This window comes from Penicillium chrysogenum (genome assembly GCF_028827035.1).
Source record: "Penicillium chrysogenum strain IBT 35668 chromosome Unknown utg000001l_segment0_segment0, whole genome shotgun sequence".
NCBI lineage: Eukaryota > Fungi > Ascomycota > Eurotiomycetes > Eurotiales > Aspergillaceae > Penicillium > Penicillium chrysogenum.
The window spans coordinates 3,197,434-3,215,857 of NW_026622749.1; the positions used below are offsets into that span (position 1 = coordinate 3,197,434).

The 18,424-nt window shown below is 50.3% G+C and overlaps 8 protein-coding genes across 8 annotated transcripts; 5 read left to right on the plus strand and 3 right to left on the minus strand.

The window, feature by feature from the left end:
- Positions 1–949: 949 nt before the first annotated feature.
- Positions 950–1,398, plus strand: N7489_001285 (uncharacterized protein; the record flags this gene model as incomplete). The annotated part of the gene is made up of 2 exons (XM_056707040.1): positions 950–1,018; positions 1,102–1,398. 2 exons carry the CDS (start codon positions 950–952, stop codon positions 1,396–1,398), a joined length of 366 nt encoding a protein of 121 aa, XP_056571342.1.
- An 855-nt stretch (positions 1,399–2,253) lies between these two features.
- Positions 2,254–3,008, plus strand: N7489_001286 (carbonic anhydrase; the record flags this gene model as incomplete). Its single annotated transcript, XM_056707041.1, has 2 exons — positions 2,254–2,396; positions 2,468–3,008. 2 exons carry the CDS (start codon positions 2,254–2,256, stop codon positions 3,006–3,008), a joined length of 684 nt encoding a protein of 227 aa, XP_056571343.1.
- A 334-nt stretch (positions 3,009–3,342) lies between these two features.
- Positions 3,343–3,788, minus strand: N7489_001287 (putative carbonate dehydratase; the record flags this gene model as incomplete). The annotated part of the gene is made up of 2 exons (XM_056707042.1): positions 3,343–3,571; positions 3,631–3,788. 2 exons carry the CDS (start codon positions 3,786–3,788, stop codon positions 3,343–3,345), a joined length of 387 nt encoding a protein of 128 aa, XP_056571344.1.
- Positions 3,789–5,059: 1,271 nt separating this feature from the next.
- On the minus strand, positions 5,060–5,524 carry N7489_001288 (uncharacterized protein; the record flags this gene model as incomplete). The annotated part of the gene is made up of 1 exon (XM_056707043.1): positions 5,060–5,524. The coding sequence occupies one exon, from the start codon at positions 5,522–5,524 to the stop codon at positions 5,060–5,062; it is 465 nt and encodes a 154-aa protein (XP_056571345.1).
- Positions 5,525–6,984: 1,460 nt separating this feature from the next.
- N7489_001289 (DUF3824 domain-containing protein) lies at positions 6,985–10,196 on the plus strand (the record flags this gene model as incomplete). Its single annotated transcript, XM_056707044.1, has 4 exons — positions 6,985–7,248; positions 7,374–7,444; positions 7,491–9,302; positions 10,031–10,196. The coding sequence occupies 4 exons, from the start codon at positions 6,985–6,987 to the stop codon at positions 10,194–10,196; spliced, it is 2,313 nt and encodes a 770-aa protein (XP_056571346.1).
- Positions 10,197–10,625, plus strand: N7489_001290 (uncharacterized protein; the record flags this gene model as incomplete). The annotated part of the gene is made up of 3 exons (XM_056707045.1): positions 10,197–10,221; positions 10,276–10,439; positions 10,602–10,625. 3 exons carry the CDS (start codon positions 10,197–10,199, stop codon positions 10,623–10,625), a joined length of 213 nt encoding a protein of 70 aa, XP_056571347.1.
- A 58-nt stretch (positions 10,626–10,683) lies between these two features.
- On the plus strand, positions 10,684–14,297 carry N7489_001291 (cation-transporting P-type ATPase PCA1; the record flags this gene model as incomplete). Its single annotated transcript, XM_056707046.1, has 2 exons — positions 10,684–11,278; positions 11,338–14,297. 2 exons carry the CDS (start codon positions 10,684–10,686, stop codon positions 14,295–14,297), a joined length of 3,555 nt encoding a protein of 1,184 aa, XP_056571348.1.
- Positions 14,298–15,560: 1,263 nt separating this feature from the next.
- Positions 15,561–18,158, minus strand: N7489_001292 (uncharacterized protein; the record flags this gene model as incomplete). Its single annotated transcript, XM_056707047.1, has 2 exons — positions 15,561–17,764; positions 17,855–18,158. 2 exons carry the CDS (start codon positions 18,156–18,158, stop codon positions 15,561–15,563), a joined length of 2,508 nt encoding a protein of 835 aa, XP_056571349.1.
- Positions 18,159–18,424: the final 266 nt, after the last annotated feature.

The following is an 18,424-nucleotide window of genomic DNA, read 5'->3' on the forward strand; positions in this document are numbered from 1 at the left end:
ACCACTAGTAGACCTGGGATATGGGCGACCCCCTGCCCATATCTACAACATACGAATAATATTGTCTGAGCATTCTTTATGAATAGGAGACCGTGCGGGATCGTCTTCCGTATCCGTCGGGCTTTGGCGCGGTCCTAAACCCGACACCCGGAAAATGTAAAGCCACCAGCTTCCGATGATGCAACGACATTCAACCATTTAAGCCATCTTTCCCCCTATAAAGTCCGATTCGGTTGTATCGTTTGTGAGGACAAGGGAAGCCCTTATACAGCCAACATGAACTCTCATAATTTAGCACAAATTGCTGCAGTCTCGTCGTCCCTTTGGCTGTCGGGTATGTGTCTAGCTTGAAGAAAGAAAATACAGGATACTAAGCACGTCAATAACACAGGCGAAATATTCACCTACTCTTGGGGCGCAGTGCCCGCAGTCTTGGAGGCCTGTTCAACCTCCCAGCATTTAGCTGCAAAACAATGGGCCACATTTTATCACAAGGGGCATTCACTAGGGCCGCCTTTCGCCATCCTTGGAGCAGGGGGCTTTGTTTGGTTGGCTTTGAAGTCGGGTTGTTGGTTGTACTGGGGGGCTGCAATTCTCGATATTGGTATCGTTCCGTACACCTTAGCTTTCATGGTACAAACAAACTCGAGCATATTCGAGTTTGCGAATGTGAAAGACTCGTCGGAAAAGCCGGCCAGTGAGGAAAATCAACTGGCCCCGTTGCTGAACAGATGGGCGTGTCTTAATACGGTTCGCTCGCTTTTCCCATTGGCCGGTGGTATTTTGGGATTGGTAGCAGCCTTGTGCTAATCCTGTTAACTTCCTGTGCTGGTTTGAACAACCGGGTCTTGTTTCGTTAGAGACAACCTGCCCATACCGCTCACATGAAAATGAAGAAGAAATGAAGACGAACTTCCAACAATGTCCCATGTCACACAATTAGCATAGCATGCATAGTATGTATCATGTTGGTCTTCTGCATCCAGGCAACGATATCACAATACCCTCGCCCACGGGAGTAAGGCCCTCGATTCCTCGCTCAGTGTCGACGTCGTGGACCTACACGAAACGAAGCGCAAGCGCTACCCGTCCACCATCTAGATCCAGACACCGCTGGCATGGTCTCCCGACGGGACGCTTTTGGCTGGCCTGCACTTGGGTGACCTGACCAGTGTGTCCATTTTCCACGCGCAGATGGAGGGTATCCCTCGATGGCATGTCTGCCGGGCCCGTCTGGGGGATATCACGCAGCTAGCCTTCATGCGCATCCTCAGTCTCGCGAACGACGGCGTGGGCCGCATGGTCAACGCATCCCTCGCGAGCCCAGGTGGGCTGCTTAAGAGCTTCCGCGTGACGTCGTCCAGCCGCTACCCATCCAACATTTTGCAGATATCGTAGGACGGCGGACGTGTGGCGTGAGCCTGGGGCCAGCTCGTCGTGCTCTGGCACCAGGGGAAGCAAAAAAAGCCAGGTCTGCTCCGGAGTTATGAGCTCAAATCTGCGCGCCCCGGGGCCGATCTCTTCCCCTAACCATTTCACCCGACTGCCACCTTCTTGCGTGCCGCTCCGACCCGGGTGTTGAGGTGTGCGAAACCTTCACGGTGCATAACTTGCTTGATGAAAGGGAGGAGCCCCCGTGGAACTGGATACCCACGAGCCGTCAGCGGAAGTTCCAGCAATGAATAAGACCGTTCGAGGTGTCAGGGTAGACGAGATCAATGCGAACTGAGATAATTGAAATTGGGCTGTGAGAGGCTGTTAGGCTTCTGCCTTTGTAGGATTGTACACTTAAAAGAGAGAATCAGAAAAATAGTCTCTGGTTATCTCTGGTCATACATTCACTTCGTAGGTTGACACTTTCCCTCGCCCTTTTCTGCCATCTCCCCTATATTAAACTGAGTGGGGGAGAGATAAGACATCTAAAAACCAGATAGTTACCTCGAAAAACTACTAAAAACACGTGACAACGCTACATAATTCGGGGACTAGTCCTGTTGCGAGTAAAAGAACCAATTGTTAATGGAAATAATTGCCTAATTCTTGGAATAACGACATTTGCTGTATGCAGTCACCATCAGAGCTACATGTACATACCTTGAGGCGGAATATCCCGGTCTTGGCACGGGCTTATCTAAGCACGACCCCTCGACAAGTCCCAACGGATTCGGAATATCCAGCCTCTTGTTCTGTGTGAGACGAAGAAACCCTCAAATCGCTATTCACCCTTGCCAAGACTTTGCACAAAGTGACAAGATGGCCAAACCCAATATCAATCGGTATCTCCGACAGTCGCTCGACCATATCTTCCAAAACAACAAGAAATGGGTCTCGTCGAAGAAACAGACGGATGCCTCCTTTTTTGACAAGCTCTCTGCTGGGCAATCGCCAGACTATCTGTAAGCACCATAGCCATGGCCTGGTTCTCGTCAAAATTTTTCATATCGGAGCTCGTCTAACGGCAAATCAGGTACATTGGCTGCAGCGACAGCCGTGTCCCCGCCAACGAAATTATGGGTCTGGAGGCCGGCGAAGTGTTCGTCCACCGTAATATCGCCAACCTGGTGCCCAATGTCGACCTCAATGTCATGTCGGTGATCAACTATGCTGTGCGGCACCTAAAGGTCAAGCATATCATCGTGTGCGGCCACTACAACTGTGGAGGGGTCAAGGCGGCCCTCACCCCTGCTGACCTGGGTTTGCTTAACCCATGGCTCCGGAACATCCGTGACGTTTATCGCTTGCATGAGAAGGAACTCGACGCGATACCCGAAGAGCACGCGAGATACAATCGATTGATTGAACTCAATGTGATGGAATCCTGTAGGAATATCATCAAAACCGCGGCTGTCCAGCAAAGCTACCAGGAGAACCAGTACCCCATCGTTCATGGTTGGGTTTTCGACCTAGGCGACGGCCTGCTGAAAGACCTCAAGGTCGATTTTGAAGCGGAGCTGGCGAATGTGCAGAAAATATACTGTCTCTCGCCGGGTTCCAACTCGGAACACTGAATGCTCACAATCGCGGTTGCCAACTGCCAGTCTCGACTCAAGCATTCGCTTTGTTGCTCAGGCTGTATCTTCCAGGCATCTTTTGGCCATTTCGACCCTGTCTCCATGGCAGTGGGTGATCTCTGTCATAGTCAGTTTTTCTTTTGTCGATCAGTTCAGCTTCTTGTTTCTTCCTCTTTGCGCGCAGTGGACATCACATGCACATAGTAGCCAAATCATCCGGAATTGAAGAATCTCCGTCCTGCTGTAGAGAGTTGGAATGAAACCCATGAAATGAATTGAGCTGTTCACTGAGGTGAAGAGGGAGGAAGACAAGGCTACCTCGACACCTGTTCTAGGCGTTCCGCTGCCCTTCCGATAATCGATAGGCCGTCTCGGCCTCCGAATCATACACTATCCCGTGGATATGTAAGCGCCCTAGCGCAATTCCATTGGCAACTTCGGGACGTTTGCGTAGAGAACGAATTTGATCAAGGACATTCAACTCGACAAAAGCGCGATCCCGCTCCGACACTGGAAGTTGATTTATATCTTCATGTGCAGAATAGAGAGCATTGAGCTTGCTATATCACCATTATTACTAACGCCATGGAATTCCCACCTAGGTAGGCAGAAGACTTACCTTAACCATGGGCCTTTCAAACCGTCTCTCGCAGTTGCTTTCACAATGCGACACCCATAGTGGCCGCAAACGACGATGTGTTTCACCTGGACGAAGTAAGACAGACGAACTAGCAATGGCTTTGGAATCGAGGACAACCTGAAGGTCAACGACGGCATGTTTTATAGTAGTATCGCAGGACAGGTCGCCATCAATTATCATATTGCCGATATTTCTGAGCACCAGCAGTTCGTCATCAAGAATATTGAGCATGGTGCATTCTTTGAAATTGCTATCGGAGCATCCAACCCACAGAACCTCCGGTGTGGTCTGTTGAAGGCTAGGTATATAGTTTGACTCGAGAGGGTCTGTAGCCAGCCTTCTGAGTCGTGTTTCGCTCATGCTGTTGCTGTCTAAAAAGGTGAGTAAGTAGTCCACTGTTATGGAATCACCCAGGGCTCTTGCAGGGAGAGGGCGTATTGCGGGGATTCAAGAGGTGTTTAAAAAGGAGTGATGAGACTGCCGATCGTGTCTGTGTATGTTGATAGTAGAACTGCCGGGGCCGATTGTCGGTTCCGAGACACTGCCGGTTCGGCCGAAAGACCCCCCACAGCGTGAAACCAATGTAACACGAACCAAGAACCAGTCAAAAGAAAGAGTATCTTGGTGGAGCCCCCTCTCTGCCTGCTATAGGTATGTTGGAGAAAAGATCTCGGGATATGTCCAGGTGTAAATACCGAGGGCTTTGTTTGGGTGATAAATAAAAATGCAACCTTGGGAGCAAAAGCAAACTTGCCACAAATGGACTAGCGCTCCTTACCTTCCAAGGTTAACGTCAGAGCCGACCCGTACTCCCGTTACTACTGTACAACATAGAATCTTTCAGCTGATCGCATGTGGTACTTTAAGCTCGGCTAAATGTTGACCCTCTCCCTTGTCTTTCCTTACCATACTATTCATAGTCTCATATGATGGCAACTACAACAGAGGAGCTTCCAGTCGACCATAAAACGTCCACCTTCTTGTCCAGTTTACAGAACCAGCAACTCCAGCCATCGCACGGGGCAATCGCGGAACGAATAACGAATAACTGAGCCTCTTCACATTCAACCTGCCCCTTCAACAGGACCCAAGTATCCTACAGGCTCCAAGTTTTGGTGCACCGTCCTTGCACTATGTGTGGTTATGCATAGTCTGCTTACTCCTAGGAACTAGAGGTCGGCATGGCTCCTAGGGCACGGGAAGCAGATTTTGTCGTTCCCAGGAACGACAACTCTGTTCCTAGCTCTATTTATTTACTCTGTATATCTTCGGAGGAAATGGATACCCTTTAAGAAACGTTATTCTGGAAATTGGGTGGGTTAGTTAATCCTGGTTATGTGTTGACTATTGTATATGACGAACTTGACGGCAGTGTAAATATTTTACTTCTTTGAGGGAATCATACTATTTAATTGATCACCACCTTAGCAGAAGACGAAGGATAGTATTTATGATATGTTATTGGCTCATTTGTCTCCACTTGTTCTGATATCCGTGCATCTACCACCCTAGAGTAATCTTGATATCTTTTGCGCATCAGCCATCCGTTGTGGCTCAATGTTCCATCCCCGAACTTTCTCCGGATCCAGGCGGACTGCTCACGTGTAGGATGGTGGAACTTGCGGTTGACTTCGTCCCAGAGCGTAAAAGGCGCCGAGTCGTTTATGTGTCTTGCTCCCCAGGCACCGGGACTTTCCCAGCGTTTCGGCTCGGGGTGAGAGTGAGGGAGAGTTTGCCGTAAATGTTGGGTGTTTTCTCGGATTCGAAGCGGAGAAATAGGAACGTTTGTGTAAATGTCGAGGTAAGGAGAGTTTTGTTGTAGGTTGCTGATTTGTGGGGAAAGGCGGATTGGTGACGGCATTGGTGATGACATGATGTCGAGTTGTGAAGAGCACTTGAGGCAGAAAGGAATATCAACTCTGAATCTTTTTATTAAAGAGTGAAAGGGAAGAGAGCAGATGGAGAGCAGAGTCAGAGAAGCGTCAAGACTAAGTGAGCCCAAAATAAACCTTGGAAGATATATGCTTCCATGGCTTCAGCCCGATCTATGCATACATACCATATGGGGATACGGAAAAACTATAGTAATTTTCGGTAAATTCCATGTACCGTAAATCAAAAACTTCTCAATTCCCAGAGTAGATTCTTCTACACAGTATTGTCCAATCTACGGGCTCTATACATTTGGGACAGTCTATTTTACAGGGGCTCAGCAATATACTCGAAGTTTGTAAATATACGAGGATTTACGCGATAGTATATTTTTGAAGCAGTATTCTGCGACATGCCAGTCCATAGTTGCCCGCAAGGGAATGGTAGCAGCTTCGACAGACGGAACGTCTTTCGACTGGGTGGAGTATTTGAATGACAATTTGGATCCGACTTTAGTGTACTATCTATGATAAGGCAAGAACGATCAGGGAAAATGTTATGATTTTTCTAAGCAGAAAATATGACCTCGGGAGCCTTTTTATGAAAGGCTTATAAAAGAAATCTAAGAGAAATGCCTGATAAAGAAGGCCAGAAACTGCTAACTAACTAACTAACTAGCTAGAAAGTGCTGGCAGCCTAAACGATGGAAACCTGCCTAGTTTGCCAGACTTACTTGCTGGCTTTCAAATCTTGCTTGCCTTTCCTTCACTTTTCTCTTACTTTCACTTTTCCCTTACCACTTAAGGCTGTCATGTCAGTCTTGATACTTCCACATATCTTTCCCAACTGATCTGGCATAGCCAGAGAGAGAGAAAGGGAAGAAAGGAAGAGATGCTATTCTCTGACAGATGGGAGCTAGCTAATATAGCTAGCTAGGAAGCAAACAGAGGCCTGGACATCTGTAGCACTACTTTGATCGCTAACTAGTTGATTTCCATTCTAACACGTTGATATCTTGACTTTTCTAGTCGAAAAAGAAAACGAAAGACAAAAAAACATACAACAGTGAGGATTCGCTGGTGGTCACCCACCCAACTACTAACTCACCGGCGTGTGGCTTAAGTACGGCTGAGCGGACGGGAAGCCCTGTTTTCCACACCCTATGGTCGTATGTACTAGCCTATGTGTCAAAGAGACTTATATGGAATGCAGGTCATAGGCGATGGATAGCTGTGTAATGAGCTATAGACAGGGTGAGAAGCCTCAAGCCGCGCGTGGCATTGACCCTTTCAGCTGAGTGTCCAGTCGATCCACATAAAATATTTGCCGTCTTGGCATCTGCAACAGCCACCATCTAATATTAGTAGCATAAACAATACAACATACACTGCAACAAAACCCCATCTCCATTCAAACGCAGAGCTACTCTGTACACAGTTATCAGTGGCGTCTGACTGCGCAATGTCTGGGCTTGAGGTTGTTGGGGTTGTCGCCAGCATACTCCAGATCGCGGACGTTGGTGCTAAATTATCAGTCAAGCTCTGTACATTTTACCAGACTGTGAAGGTCGCAAACCAGTCTATGCAAGATCTTTCCTGCGACGTGTCACTCACCTGCAGCATTCTCAACGAGCTTGCTAAAGCCCTCGAACAGGACGACCAGGCGAAGCTTTGCTCAGAGCAGGCCTTTTGCATTGCACAAGAAGTCTTACAGGAATGCAAAGCAGTCTTCGAACAAATTGAGAATGCAATCGAAAAACATAATCAGGATGGTTAAAAAAATTGCTTTACTCGTGGGGCCCGAAAAGTAACCGTTGCACTCCTCGGTCCGAACTTGGATGTCCTCAAAAGCAATTTGGAGAGGCTCAAGTCGACCACGTTGCTGATGTTACATGTTATCATGTATGCGGGGAGCTTCGCAGGTACGTCTAACTCGAATCTTCAAATCCTTACTCTAACCCTGAATAGGAGGAAAGTAAAATCCACTCTTATCGACCAAAGAAATCTAATTCAAACACTCCTCGAAGAGAAGAAGGCGAACACTTCCAAATTCGACCAACTGAGCAGATCTATCCAGACATTTAGTATCTGTGACGATGATGGCTCTCGTCAGGAGTCATCAAGAAGTTTTGACACTGAAAATCAGTTGCCCCCTCTTTCAATGGAACTAAGGAGGTATCACACACTCGTCCAAAAGCTACTCTATGAGATCGACGCATGCCAAGATAGCCTGGAAGAGAGCCGACATCTCAGAATCCGGAATGGTGTTGTGAATGTACATACAACAGAGGCTGTTCTATTCCAACGTACTCATGGTCGTGCAGCGACCCAAATTTTTGATGACCCGTTCTTCAAATTCAGGGATGCTTGTTTCCCTGCACCTGTCACTGTCACCACTCGAGAACAATCGTTACGTACTCCTGAAGCCCAAAATGCTTATTCCAGGCCCCGTGAATCTGATTACGATATCGTTCGCCGTTCTGATATCGAAGAGGACCCGGGCTACTACCGTCGCTACCGTCGAGTCCGTGAATACGACCGTCCTTCCCGGCGTAAGCTGGACCAGGATTATAGCAGCGATGACAGTATGGCCTACATCCCGAAGGAAACCCGCCACTATGAAGACTATCCTCATCACCGCCGTCATATGGCAGAGCGTGCATTGGTAGATGCAGATGCGACCGAATTTCTCCGCAGCCGTAGCAAGAAAGATGGCGAAGTCAGCCAGGGCGACAGCCGCATTGGTAAGATTATTGAGCCATGTGCTCTCCGTGCAGTGGCTGTCAATCCTGCGTCGGACGCCCGCGACTATTACCGCCGCGGTCAGCGCCGTCGCCGTTCTTATTCCTTTGAATATGATCGCTCTTCACACCGCCACAGCCGGCATGGCCGTGGTCCGGTCCGCAGGCAGCATGGCCGTGGCCCGAGTCGCAGCCGTAGCCGCTCTCACTCTCACGCGCGTGCGAAGACTCTCCGCGAGCTGGGTCTCGACGCCCAGGCCATGGCTGCTGGTACGGCTGCATTGCGCAGCAAGGCAAATACTGGAGACCGCAAGAGCCGGTCTCGCACTCACTCCCGTTCTCGGGCTTTCAGCCGAGGTCGCTCGGAGAAGGATGGAGAAAAGGATGACTCGGCTCACAGCATGCCTGAGCGCCATAAGCTTTTGCCTGGTGCTGGATTGGCAAGTAGGGCCATTGCCGCCCTGGATGAAAGGGCCCACAGCCGCTTACGTTCTCGGGTGGGTGAACAAACTCGCTCCGAAAGTCGACTCAAACAGGATCTTCCAATTGTTAGTTCCGGAGTTCCTACTGCTGCTGCTGCTGCTGCCACGGGCCTCTCGGAGGATAGCGAAAGCCAGGAAGATGAGAAGGACGGTATAAGCCGCGGACACCGCTCAAGGTCTCGCAGCCCTGCTGCATCACAGTTTTACCCCGACCCATCCCGCAGCTCAGCCGGCCTGATCGAATACGGGGTCCACCCCGTCACAGACAGCATCCCCGCTAAGCACTACCGGCCGCCCGTCAGCCCCGGCGGGTCTGATGATGCATCCGACACCTACGGCAGACGCTCAACCCGCAGCCGCAGTCGCAGCCGCGGAGGAGGCCGCTACAGCAGCTCATCGGGCTCAGATGGTGGAGACCGCAGCCGCTCACGAGAAATACCCTCCGCAGCTCTCGGCGCCACAGGCCTAGGCTATGCCGCACGCAAGTACTCCCAACAGAAAGATCGCAGAAGGTCTGAGGGGCGCGAGCTGCTCTGGAAAAAAGAGAAAAAGAAGAAGTGAGCCGTAAGCGGTCCCGATCTTGCTCTGATAATGATGATGCGCCCCGTGGTCACACTCGCACTCGTTATAATCAAGATTTGATCAGTCCTGCAGTATCTGATGTAGGGAATACTGCAAGAGGAGATGGAAAATCGGAAGAAGAAGGTTCGAGTCATAAGTGTCGTCGAATGAAGTCTCCTTACCGTGAATTGGAAAAAAGCACAGAATATGACAAGGTCAACCTAGGCGCCACTCCGACGCCCAAGACTGCAAAGGAAGACATATCACTGTCCTCAGCCATTGATAGGGCAATGGAGGATACATTGGAAGGTTTAGTTTTACAATGGACAAATTTGACACGAGAAGAGATACAAATTGAATAGGATGGCAGCGCGGTATGCTTAGCAATGAAATGGCTGTTTTTTCATTCTGCATCTGGTGGGCTAGCCCACTCACACTCACGCTAAAACGAAATCTAACCTTGGTTTTTTTTTTTCTTTTTTTCTTTTCTTTTCTTTTCTTTTTTTTGAGAATGGCCGCGTACAGTAACGGACTTAAGTACGGCTAAGTTGCTTGGGCTGCGGTCAGCCGCACTGGACCACTTAGCTGAGCTATAATGGGACATTATTGGATGTCTGCTTTCTGCCTGAAACACTTAGTACTAGGATAGACAGTGCAGTAGTTATGCGCAAAAGCTGACGATCTACATAATCTTTATGCTAATCAACATACTAATTAATGTTAGTGTTATGCAGCCCAGACTAGCCGATGACGCTGACAGCTATCCCGCATTGTACAAAAATCCTGACCCTGATACCGAGCGCATTGGCATTGCCGGTCTTGAGGTGATCATGTCTAACGTTGCCGACTCGTTGAATAAGATGGCATTGCATATCAGCGGGAAGATGTGAATGGCACTGCGTATGCTACCGAAGTGTTTGTGGAGGTACAGTGGGCCTGGTTAATCTTGTCAGCCCTGCTACGGAGTAGTGATTTCGGAAATCTTGTTTTTCGTCCTGGCCATTCTTGCAAACAAGAAGGACATCATAGCGCTGTGGAAATCTTCCGTGTTGGCCTTTATCTATCGTGGATTGTATGACCTCGACACCGCTGATTACACGACCGCCAGTAAAATGGAGGAGAAGGCAGAAGATGTGAATGTTCAGCTTCACTTATCCGATATAAGAGGCGATCTAATGCTAGAAAGAAGGGAAATGACACAATAGCGGATTGAAGGAGTATGAGAAATTGCGATCTCCTTGCTCCTTGTGGATTGACAGTTGAGTCATGTGCAAACAAGCTAAACTACACATCAGGTGATCCCCCACAACTGGACCTAGAAATCCCCACAATCCTCCACGACTCCACGACTCCACATCAAACTATCGAACCAGCACTATGGGTCGCTCTTGCTGCGGAAGCACGCCCCCTCAAGCAGATGCAATTGACAAAGCAGAGGTAAAAAGACCGGATACCTCCTCTGTCGATTGCAATGGCGGTACATCGTCGGAGATATCCGGTCAAGAGAACTCTCGTGAGAACGGTGCTGTTCAAAACAATGACAATAGCAATACGACATCGTCCGCTAAAATCGCAGACCCCTGGTGCGAGGAGCCTACTGAGACCAGCAAGGGCAAGGCTCCACCCGGGGCTTGCGAGGGAGGCTGCTGCGGCGACCAGTCTGCTGAGGCTGTTGGTATAAAGAATGTCCCTTCGCTTGGTTCTTCTGCTTCCAAGGAAGCTTGTTGTGCAGAAAATCCTAACACCAAAGCTGGGATATTAAATTGCAGTGTTTCTTCAAGCTACACACCTACTCATGCCAGCTCCGGTACCCCACGGCCGAGCGAAACTGCTACTTCCGCTAAACCTATTGTGGCAGAGTGCTGCGAGGGCAAGTCTTCGCCCTGCTGTAATGAGACCTGCCTCGACCGTCTCGCTTTACGTGAGTGTGACACGGGATCCAACATCCCTTGCATGGAAGCAGCTGGACACTGTATGTTAAATGGAAAAATCTTACTGTCATATTGCTCTACTAATTTTGATACGATGCAGCTTTTCCTTCGACGTCCAGACAGGAAGCGGCAACGCTCAAGCGCAGAGCTTGCGACGGTCATCATCGCTCGGTTAGAGAGCAATATTCTGCTAAGCTTACAGCACTCGGATGTATCTGCCGTGCTCTTGTTGCCCTTGGCAAAGACTCATGCTGTGAGCCTCGAAAGGCCTCTCCGCTGGAGAAGGGGCGGTGCTCTCAAGGAGTCTTGAAGCAGACTTCCTCACTCGGTTCGATTGGATCTCGCTGCACAAGTGGCACGTCTACCAGTCAATCCCCGCTTCGACGTACCAACCAGGGCCGAAAGAATAGAAATGCACGTGGCGTTCAAAAGTGTGCCAGCCAAGGTTGCTGCAAACCCAATCTCACCACACCCAGTGACAACTTCAACGACCTATGTGTCTCTGAAACAGACGAAGGGAAGATCAAGTCAACGGATGATTCCTGTGCTGATATTTGCTGCACCTCCAAAGTGCCATCCTTGCCCAAGGACAACAATGGTGGGCTTGTTAGCATTTCCCGTGATCTGGAGGGTCAAGCGATAGGCGTCGAGCATGTGGTTCTCTCGATATCTGGTATGACTTGCACTGGCTGCGAGACGAAACTCAACAGAACGCTCGCGACAGTAACAGGTGTTAAGAACTTGAAGACCAGTCTAGTTCTCTCTCGAGCTGAATTTGACTTGGACCTCAATCTCTCAACTGTGGACTTTGTTATCAAGCACTTGGAGCGTACGACAGAGTTCAAATGCGAGACCATCACCAGTAACGGATCAACTATGGATATCATTGTTTCTGGGGATCCATCTTCGATTGTCAACCAGGCTTGGCCAGAAGGCGTGACTGACATCTCCCTCGTGGAGAATTGTACTCTTCGCGTTTCCTTTGATCCAGAAGTGGTTGGTGCACGTGATCTAATTGAAAAGCACTGGAGTGAGATAGCAAATCTTGCGCCCATCTGTGGTGACCCGGCACTCGCCGCTGGAAGCAAGCATGTCCGCCATTCCGGGCTCATGACTCTGTTATCTGCAGTCCTCACAATCCCAGTCTTAGTGATGGCATGGGCTCCCATCCCCGAGAGAGAGATCGCCTATAGCTCTGCCTCACTGGCATTGGCTACTGTTATTCAGGTTGTGATAGCAGGACCTTTCTACCCCAAAGCTTTGAAGGCTCTTGTCTTCTCGCGAGTCATCGAGATGGATCTTCTTATAGTGCTGAGTACCAGTGCAGCATATGTTTTCTCTGTGGTCTCTTTTGGCTTTCTCGTTGCTGGTAAACCTCTTTCTACTGGCCAGTTCTTCGAGACAAGCACACTTCTGGTTACACTGATCATGTTCGGACGATATATCGCCACGCTTGCCAGACAAAAGGCGGTTGAGTCAATATCAATTCGGTCACTTCAGGCCCAAACCGCCCTTCTTGTGGGCGAATCAAACTCTTCCGGGGCGCGGGAAATCGACGTCAGGTTGCTGCAATACGGAGACACGTTCAAGGTCCTCCCGGATATGAGAATCCCAACTGATGGAACTGTTTCATCTGGGTCATCCGAAGTGAATGAGTCGATGCTCACTGGAGAGTCCCGACCTGTCGAAAAGAATCCCAAGTCGCGTGTCATTGCAGGAACAATCAACGGCTCAGGAAGTCTATTTGTCAGGTTAACTCGGCTTCCGGGTGACAACGCCATTAACACTATCGCCGCTATGGTCGATGAAGCCAAACTTTCTACGCCAAAGATCCAAGAACTTGCCGACAATGTGGCTTCCTATTTTGTTCCTGTCATTGTGGGCTTGACTATCATTACATTTGTCATTTGGGTGGCTGTTGGCATAGCAATGCAAGGCAAGACTGGATCCGAAGCCACTGTCCAGGCTGTCACCTATGCTATCACGGTGCTTATTGTCTCCTGTCCTTGCGCCATTGGTCTCGCCGTCCCGATGGTGGTTGTAATCTGCAGCGGCATTGCGGCGGAGCGTGGCGTCATATTCAAGTCTGCACATTCTATCGAAGTTGCCCATAAAGCCTCTCACGTGGTCCTTGACAAGACAGGAACCCTGACCCAAGGAAAGCTCAGCGTAGCCGTTGAGCACTACTTTGGGAATGGCGAATCATGTCTGTCGATTCTTTTAGGCCTGGTCGGCGACAGCAAGCACCCGGTTTCGGTGGCTGTTGGTAATCACCTTAAGCAAAAGGGGATTGTTGCAACAGCTGTGCCCGACGTCAAAAGCTTGACTAGCCGAGGCGTGGAAGCTAACCTAGCTGGTCAAAGGCTCCAAGCTGGGAATTCTCACTGGCTAGGGGTTTCCACCCACCCCCTGGTGCAGCCGGTGCTTACACAAGGCTATACCGCATTCTGCTTCACCATCGACGGTGTGCTACTTGCAGTCTTCGGTCTCGAGGACTCTCTCCGATCTGATGCAACTCACGTGGTCGAGTCTTTGCAGAGACGCGGCGTATCGGTTCATGTGGTATCGGGTGATGACGAAGGCGCCGTGCAAAACGTGGCCACAAAGTTAGGAATCCCCGAAGGCAACGTTCATGCCCGCAGCTCTCCAGCGGACAAGCAGGCCTATATCAAAAGACTCCTGGGTAATTCTTCGCATGGTAAGGCACCGATTGTCATATTTTGCGGTGATGGCACCAATGACGCCGTGGCGCTTGCGCAAGCAACAATTGGCGTTCACATGAACGAAGGCAGCGATGTCGCCCAATCTGCCGCCGATGTCGTGCTTATGCGTCCAGAGCTGTCTGGCCTTCTTACCGTGATGAATGCTAGCAAGGTCTCTGTGAGACGCATCAAATTCAACTTCGTTTGGAGCTTTGTCTACAACACATTTGCCGTACTTCTTGCGGCTGGGGCCTTTGTGAATGCCAGAATTCCGCCCCAGTTTGCCGGGCTGGGGGAGCTAATCAGCGTATTGCCCGTGATCGCCGCTGCTGTGCTCTTGCGATGGTCAAAGATCTAGCCTGTGGGTGAAACTATCATTGTGTTATCTTGGGATTCTCCTCTCGTAACAGAAGATGACGCTATTTTGACTGGCTATTGTATCTTTTCCAATATGCCAGTGCAGCTTTGTGACTCAACGTATGGAAACATCCATCGTATCTGGCTCGTTGTTTTCAACAAACAATCCTCCATGTCTTTAAATGAGATTCATCACTTTTTTCTTTCATAAAGCTAATTTATTACTATTTCTCTATTAAGCAAGGACATATATTAAGACAGACCTAACATTTTTCCAATGGCCACTATGAGGACGCGGAAGAGCAACCATCCGCCTAACGCAATGAAGTGTGCCGAAGGTGTAAGGGTTGTATTGCGCACAATGCTATGTAATGATAGGAATTTGGCAATCTAGTGTAAGTCTCCTACAGAGAACCATGACTCATAGGAATAAGTCTTGCAAAAGAAACTCTGGAATCGGCAGTGCAGTAGTACGATCAGGCTGCTGGACGCTTGTAGGGATACGGCGGTTTTTGGACCTAATGGCTAATATACTCCCTCCTCAGATCTTTTGTGTTCTTCTAGTATGCTAGTGTAGATGCATGTTTGCATGCAAGGGAGTTGAAACGTCGTGGACACCAGTATTCACTGGGTTGAAACACCATCTACGATGAGACATATTATATATCGGCCGTTCATATCTTGAATCTGTAAAATTCCTACGAGGACCACAGTCTCGAACAAAGTGATGGATAGATTAAGGCTGGTCAGCTATCTATGGAAACAATGGATCTACCGGTAACCAGCGAATATCAGCGACCCAATAAAGTCATAGTTAAAGACCATCCATCCACCACCTTATCGACACATATTGTCAACCCCCGGTCATAGTCGTCAAGACTACACTCATCAATCCAGCATCAGAAGACACAGCATGGACGCATCACCCCTTGAAAGATTTCAAGAACACCAGGAAAATACGAGGGGGAGGCAAAGAAAAACCCGGTAATAGATGCAGCAAAATCGCACCAGAAAGCCAGCGCAGCAATGGCTCAAACGTGGAGGCCTAGGGGCAATTATTGAACACGGGCATCATTTGCCGAAAATGGGCATGAGCAAATACATCGAGGGAAGGAAAAACAAACAAGAAAATGGGTATTTTGTTCTCTTCATCAGGATGTGCGACACCGCCATAGGATCTTCTGGGTGGAAGGAAAATGGAAGACGGGAACCACGAGCCCCTGTACATTGGCTTCACCAAGCTTGCGTAGATAATCATAAATGGTCATTGGGCAGTGGTAAATGGTGCGTAAATGTAATCGAGGCGATAGAAATCCTTTTCCAATATTTTCCGTTTATCTGAACTGGCCGGGACCGACCATGCCGCCGCGGGAATCGCCGCCGTTGGACTGGCCGAACATCTCCAGGAGGTGTCTAGATGAGGGGGAGGGCCCTGTGGGCCAGGATTGCCAGGTCCAAAGGGGCCCTGGCCACCGGGACCTAGTCCCATCATAGCCTCAGGATTTGGTGGCATAGGAGGGAAACCTGGCGGAGGACCATTCATATAACCTGGAGGTGGCATCATGCCTGGAGGCAGGCCGCGAGGGAAGCCTTGGCGCTCGTTCATCGCAGGCGGGTTTCCAGGCATAGGAAGCATGCCAGGAGGGAAGTTGGGGTTCATGCCGCGGCCGGGGGTGGTTATTCCAGGAGGGCCCATAGGGCTTGGTACATTTCCCTGCTGCGGGACAGGCTGGCCGGCCCATCCAGGAGGTGGAAGATGCTCGAGGCCTGGAGGTCGTTGAAGCGGCATGGGAGCTTGGTTTGCGCCTTGAGGAGGCCGCGAGCCACCCGGAGTCATAGGGCCTTGATTACCCTGGGAGAATGTCATATCGTCAAAGAATCCCATAGGTGGACCATTAGCAGGTCGCCGGCGTAGGTGCTCGCTGTCTGGTCGCTGCATGTTCGCAATTGCTGGGTCATCGAGGAAAGTTGGCGTCTTTTGGGCAGAAAGTCCTGGCGGAGGGCGTGGCATGCCTTCTGGCATCAGACCTGGAGGAGGGGCAATACCCGGGTTGGGAGACTGCTGGGATAGATGGCCCGCAGGTGGTGGACCGACTCGGACTTGCTGCATCAAACGAAGCAAGTGCGCCCTCTCCAGCGCCTGGGGGTCCTTGGGGCCAACTTGGGCCATGGGATTCTCGGGGCCAGCGCCCATATAATCAGATCGGTGAGGGGGTTCCCTGGAAGGGGACGACAGAGATTGTGCGGCATGCTGCTGTTCAGCGTGCATCATGGGCATACCCCGTTGCTGCTGGGCCAAACCCATCTCGTGAGGCGTAGAATTCTCCGAGCGTTGTCCACCAAGCATCTGCAGAATGCGCTGGAATCCTTCTTGGTCCGCATTGTGGGATGGGAAAGGCATACTCTCAGACGCTGACTGGGGCTGTTGATATTGCTGGGACTGGGGTGGGGCACTGAAATAAGGCATCGGCTCGGGCTCTTTGGCAGGGCTCTCTGGCATGGGGCTAAAGAGACCTGCAAAACGAGATGACTTTCCAGTCTTTCCGGGAAAGGGGGAGGGTTCCTTTTTAGCGACTGGATCGGCAGCCATAGGAGTACTGACTTCTGGGGTCTGGGGCTGAGCCTTGGAATCACCCAGGAGCCCAAAGAATCGCTCCATCGATTCGTCGGACATGAACTGAGCACCGGAATTGCTGAAGATCTCACCATCAGTACGACGGGTCTCCGGCTTTTGCTCTTCAACGTGTGTTTCTCTCTTCTCCTCGGCATGTGCCGGGGTTTGTGCGGATGGTCCCGATCCAGCCTTCATACGCTCTTTCCAGCGCTCAAAGTCCTCCTGGGTGTGTACTCGTCGTGGTTCGTCTCGGTCATTGGCATCCAGCCATTCAGGTTCTTGTTCAAATTTGGCGCCGCGGTTCCACTCGCGCTCGGTGCCGTGTCGGGTCTGGTTTTGGCGCCATTCTCGGTTGCGCAACGGCGGCTTATCGTCATCAGCATCAGCGCCCTCTGGAGCATGTTCATCGCGGAACCAGCTTCCTTCATATTTGGACCGTGGGGGCTGTCCTTCTTTCCGGGTGGGGAATCGGCCATCTTTGTCGCGGGGAACCCGTTCAGAATTGGAATCGCGGGGTCCTTCTTTGTTTTCCCATCTGTCAAATTCGCCGTTCCGTCTGGGCTTACGCTCCTGCTCATCCGGGCCAAATGTACGACGAGGGCGCCCGGCATTCCAGTCTTCTCGCTCACCACGCCGGGCAGGCAATGACCCTGACTTGGCATCCCGTCTATCTAACTCTTTATCCGGGGCGTCACGGTCCTTAAACAACCTGTCTCTGAAATTGAATCGGTCGTTCTTCGTTTCATCCGAATCATTAGGCCGTGCTGCTGGTCGATCAGTCAGATCCAACGAGCCTTTGCCGCCGATGCGAGATGAGGCGAAGGCAGTTTTCGGGGGTCCGAGTACAATGTCCTCTTGAAACAGAAGAAATTCAAATTAGCAAGTACTTCCATCACAGATCGATTGGGATACTTGATGATCCACAGAAAGGGAGATTATAATACCAGAATTTGATCCCCGCGAGATATGTTTGGCTTCAAAAAAGCTGGGCCTTCTGTTTATGCCAGTTTCAGTCGGATTGCTGGCATCACGGGTGCCATGGGGTTTGCGTTGTGTGGTTGTCGGGTCAGGTTGAGGCCTAGAGGTTGCGGTCAGTCTTGGAAGTTGGCGGTGCGGGACAGCCGAAGAATTGTAAGGATTCGAGGTACCGTACATCCACTCTTCAATCGGAGGCAGACCAGGAGGCTTTGCGACAAGGGGCGAGCCGCGAAGCCATATCAGCTCGTCGATCTCGTACCGTCGCGCCATGGCGGCTCGGTCTGTGAGGTTGTGTGTGTGTGTGTGGTCTTCTTCACGGTGATGACCGGTTCATTGGTTGAAGGGGTAACAAAGCTGGACAGAGGAATCAAAAGAGGATAATGGGAATGGAATATTTCAAGCGAAATATGGTGAATAAAAAGCAGGGAGCGTTGGGTGGGTTATGGGAAAGAGGTTGGATGAGGAGAAGCACACAAGCCACCTTGTGGCGATGGCGGTGACCAGAGTCTCGGGAACCGATTCTCTACTTGCCAGTT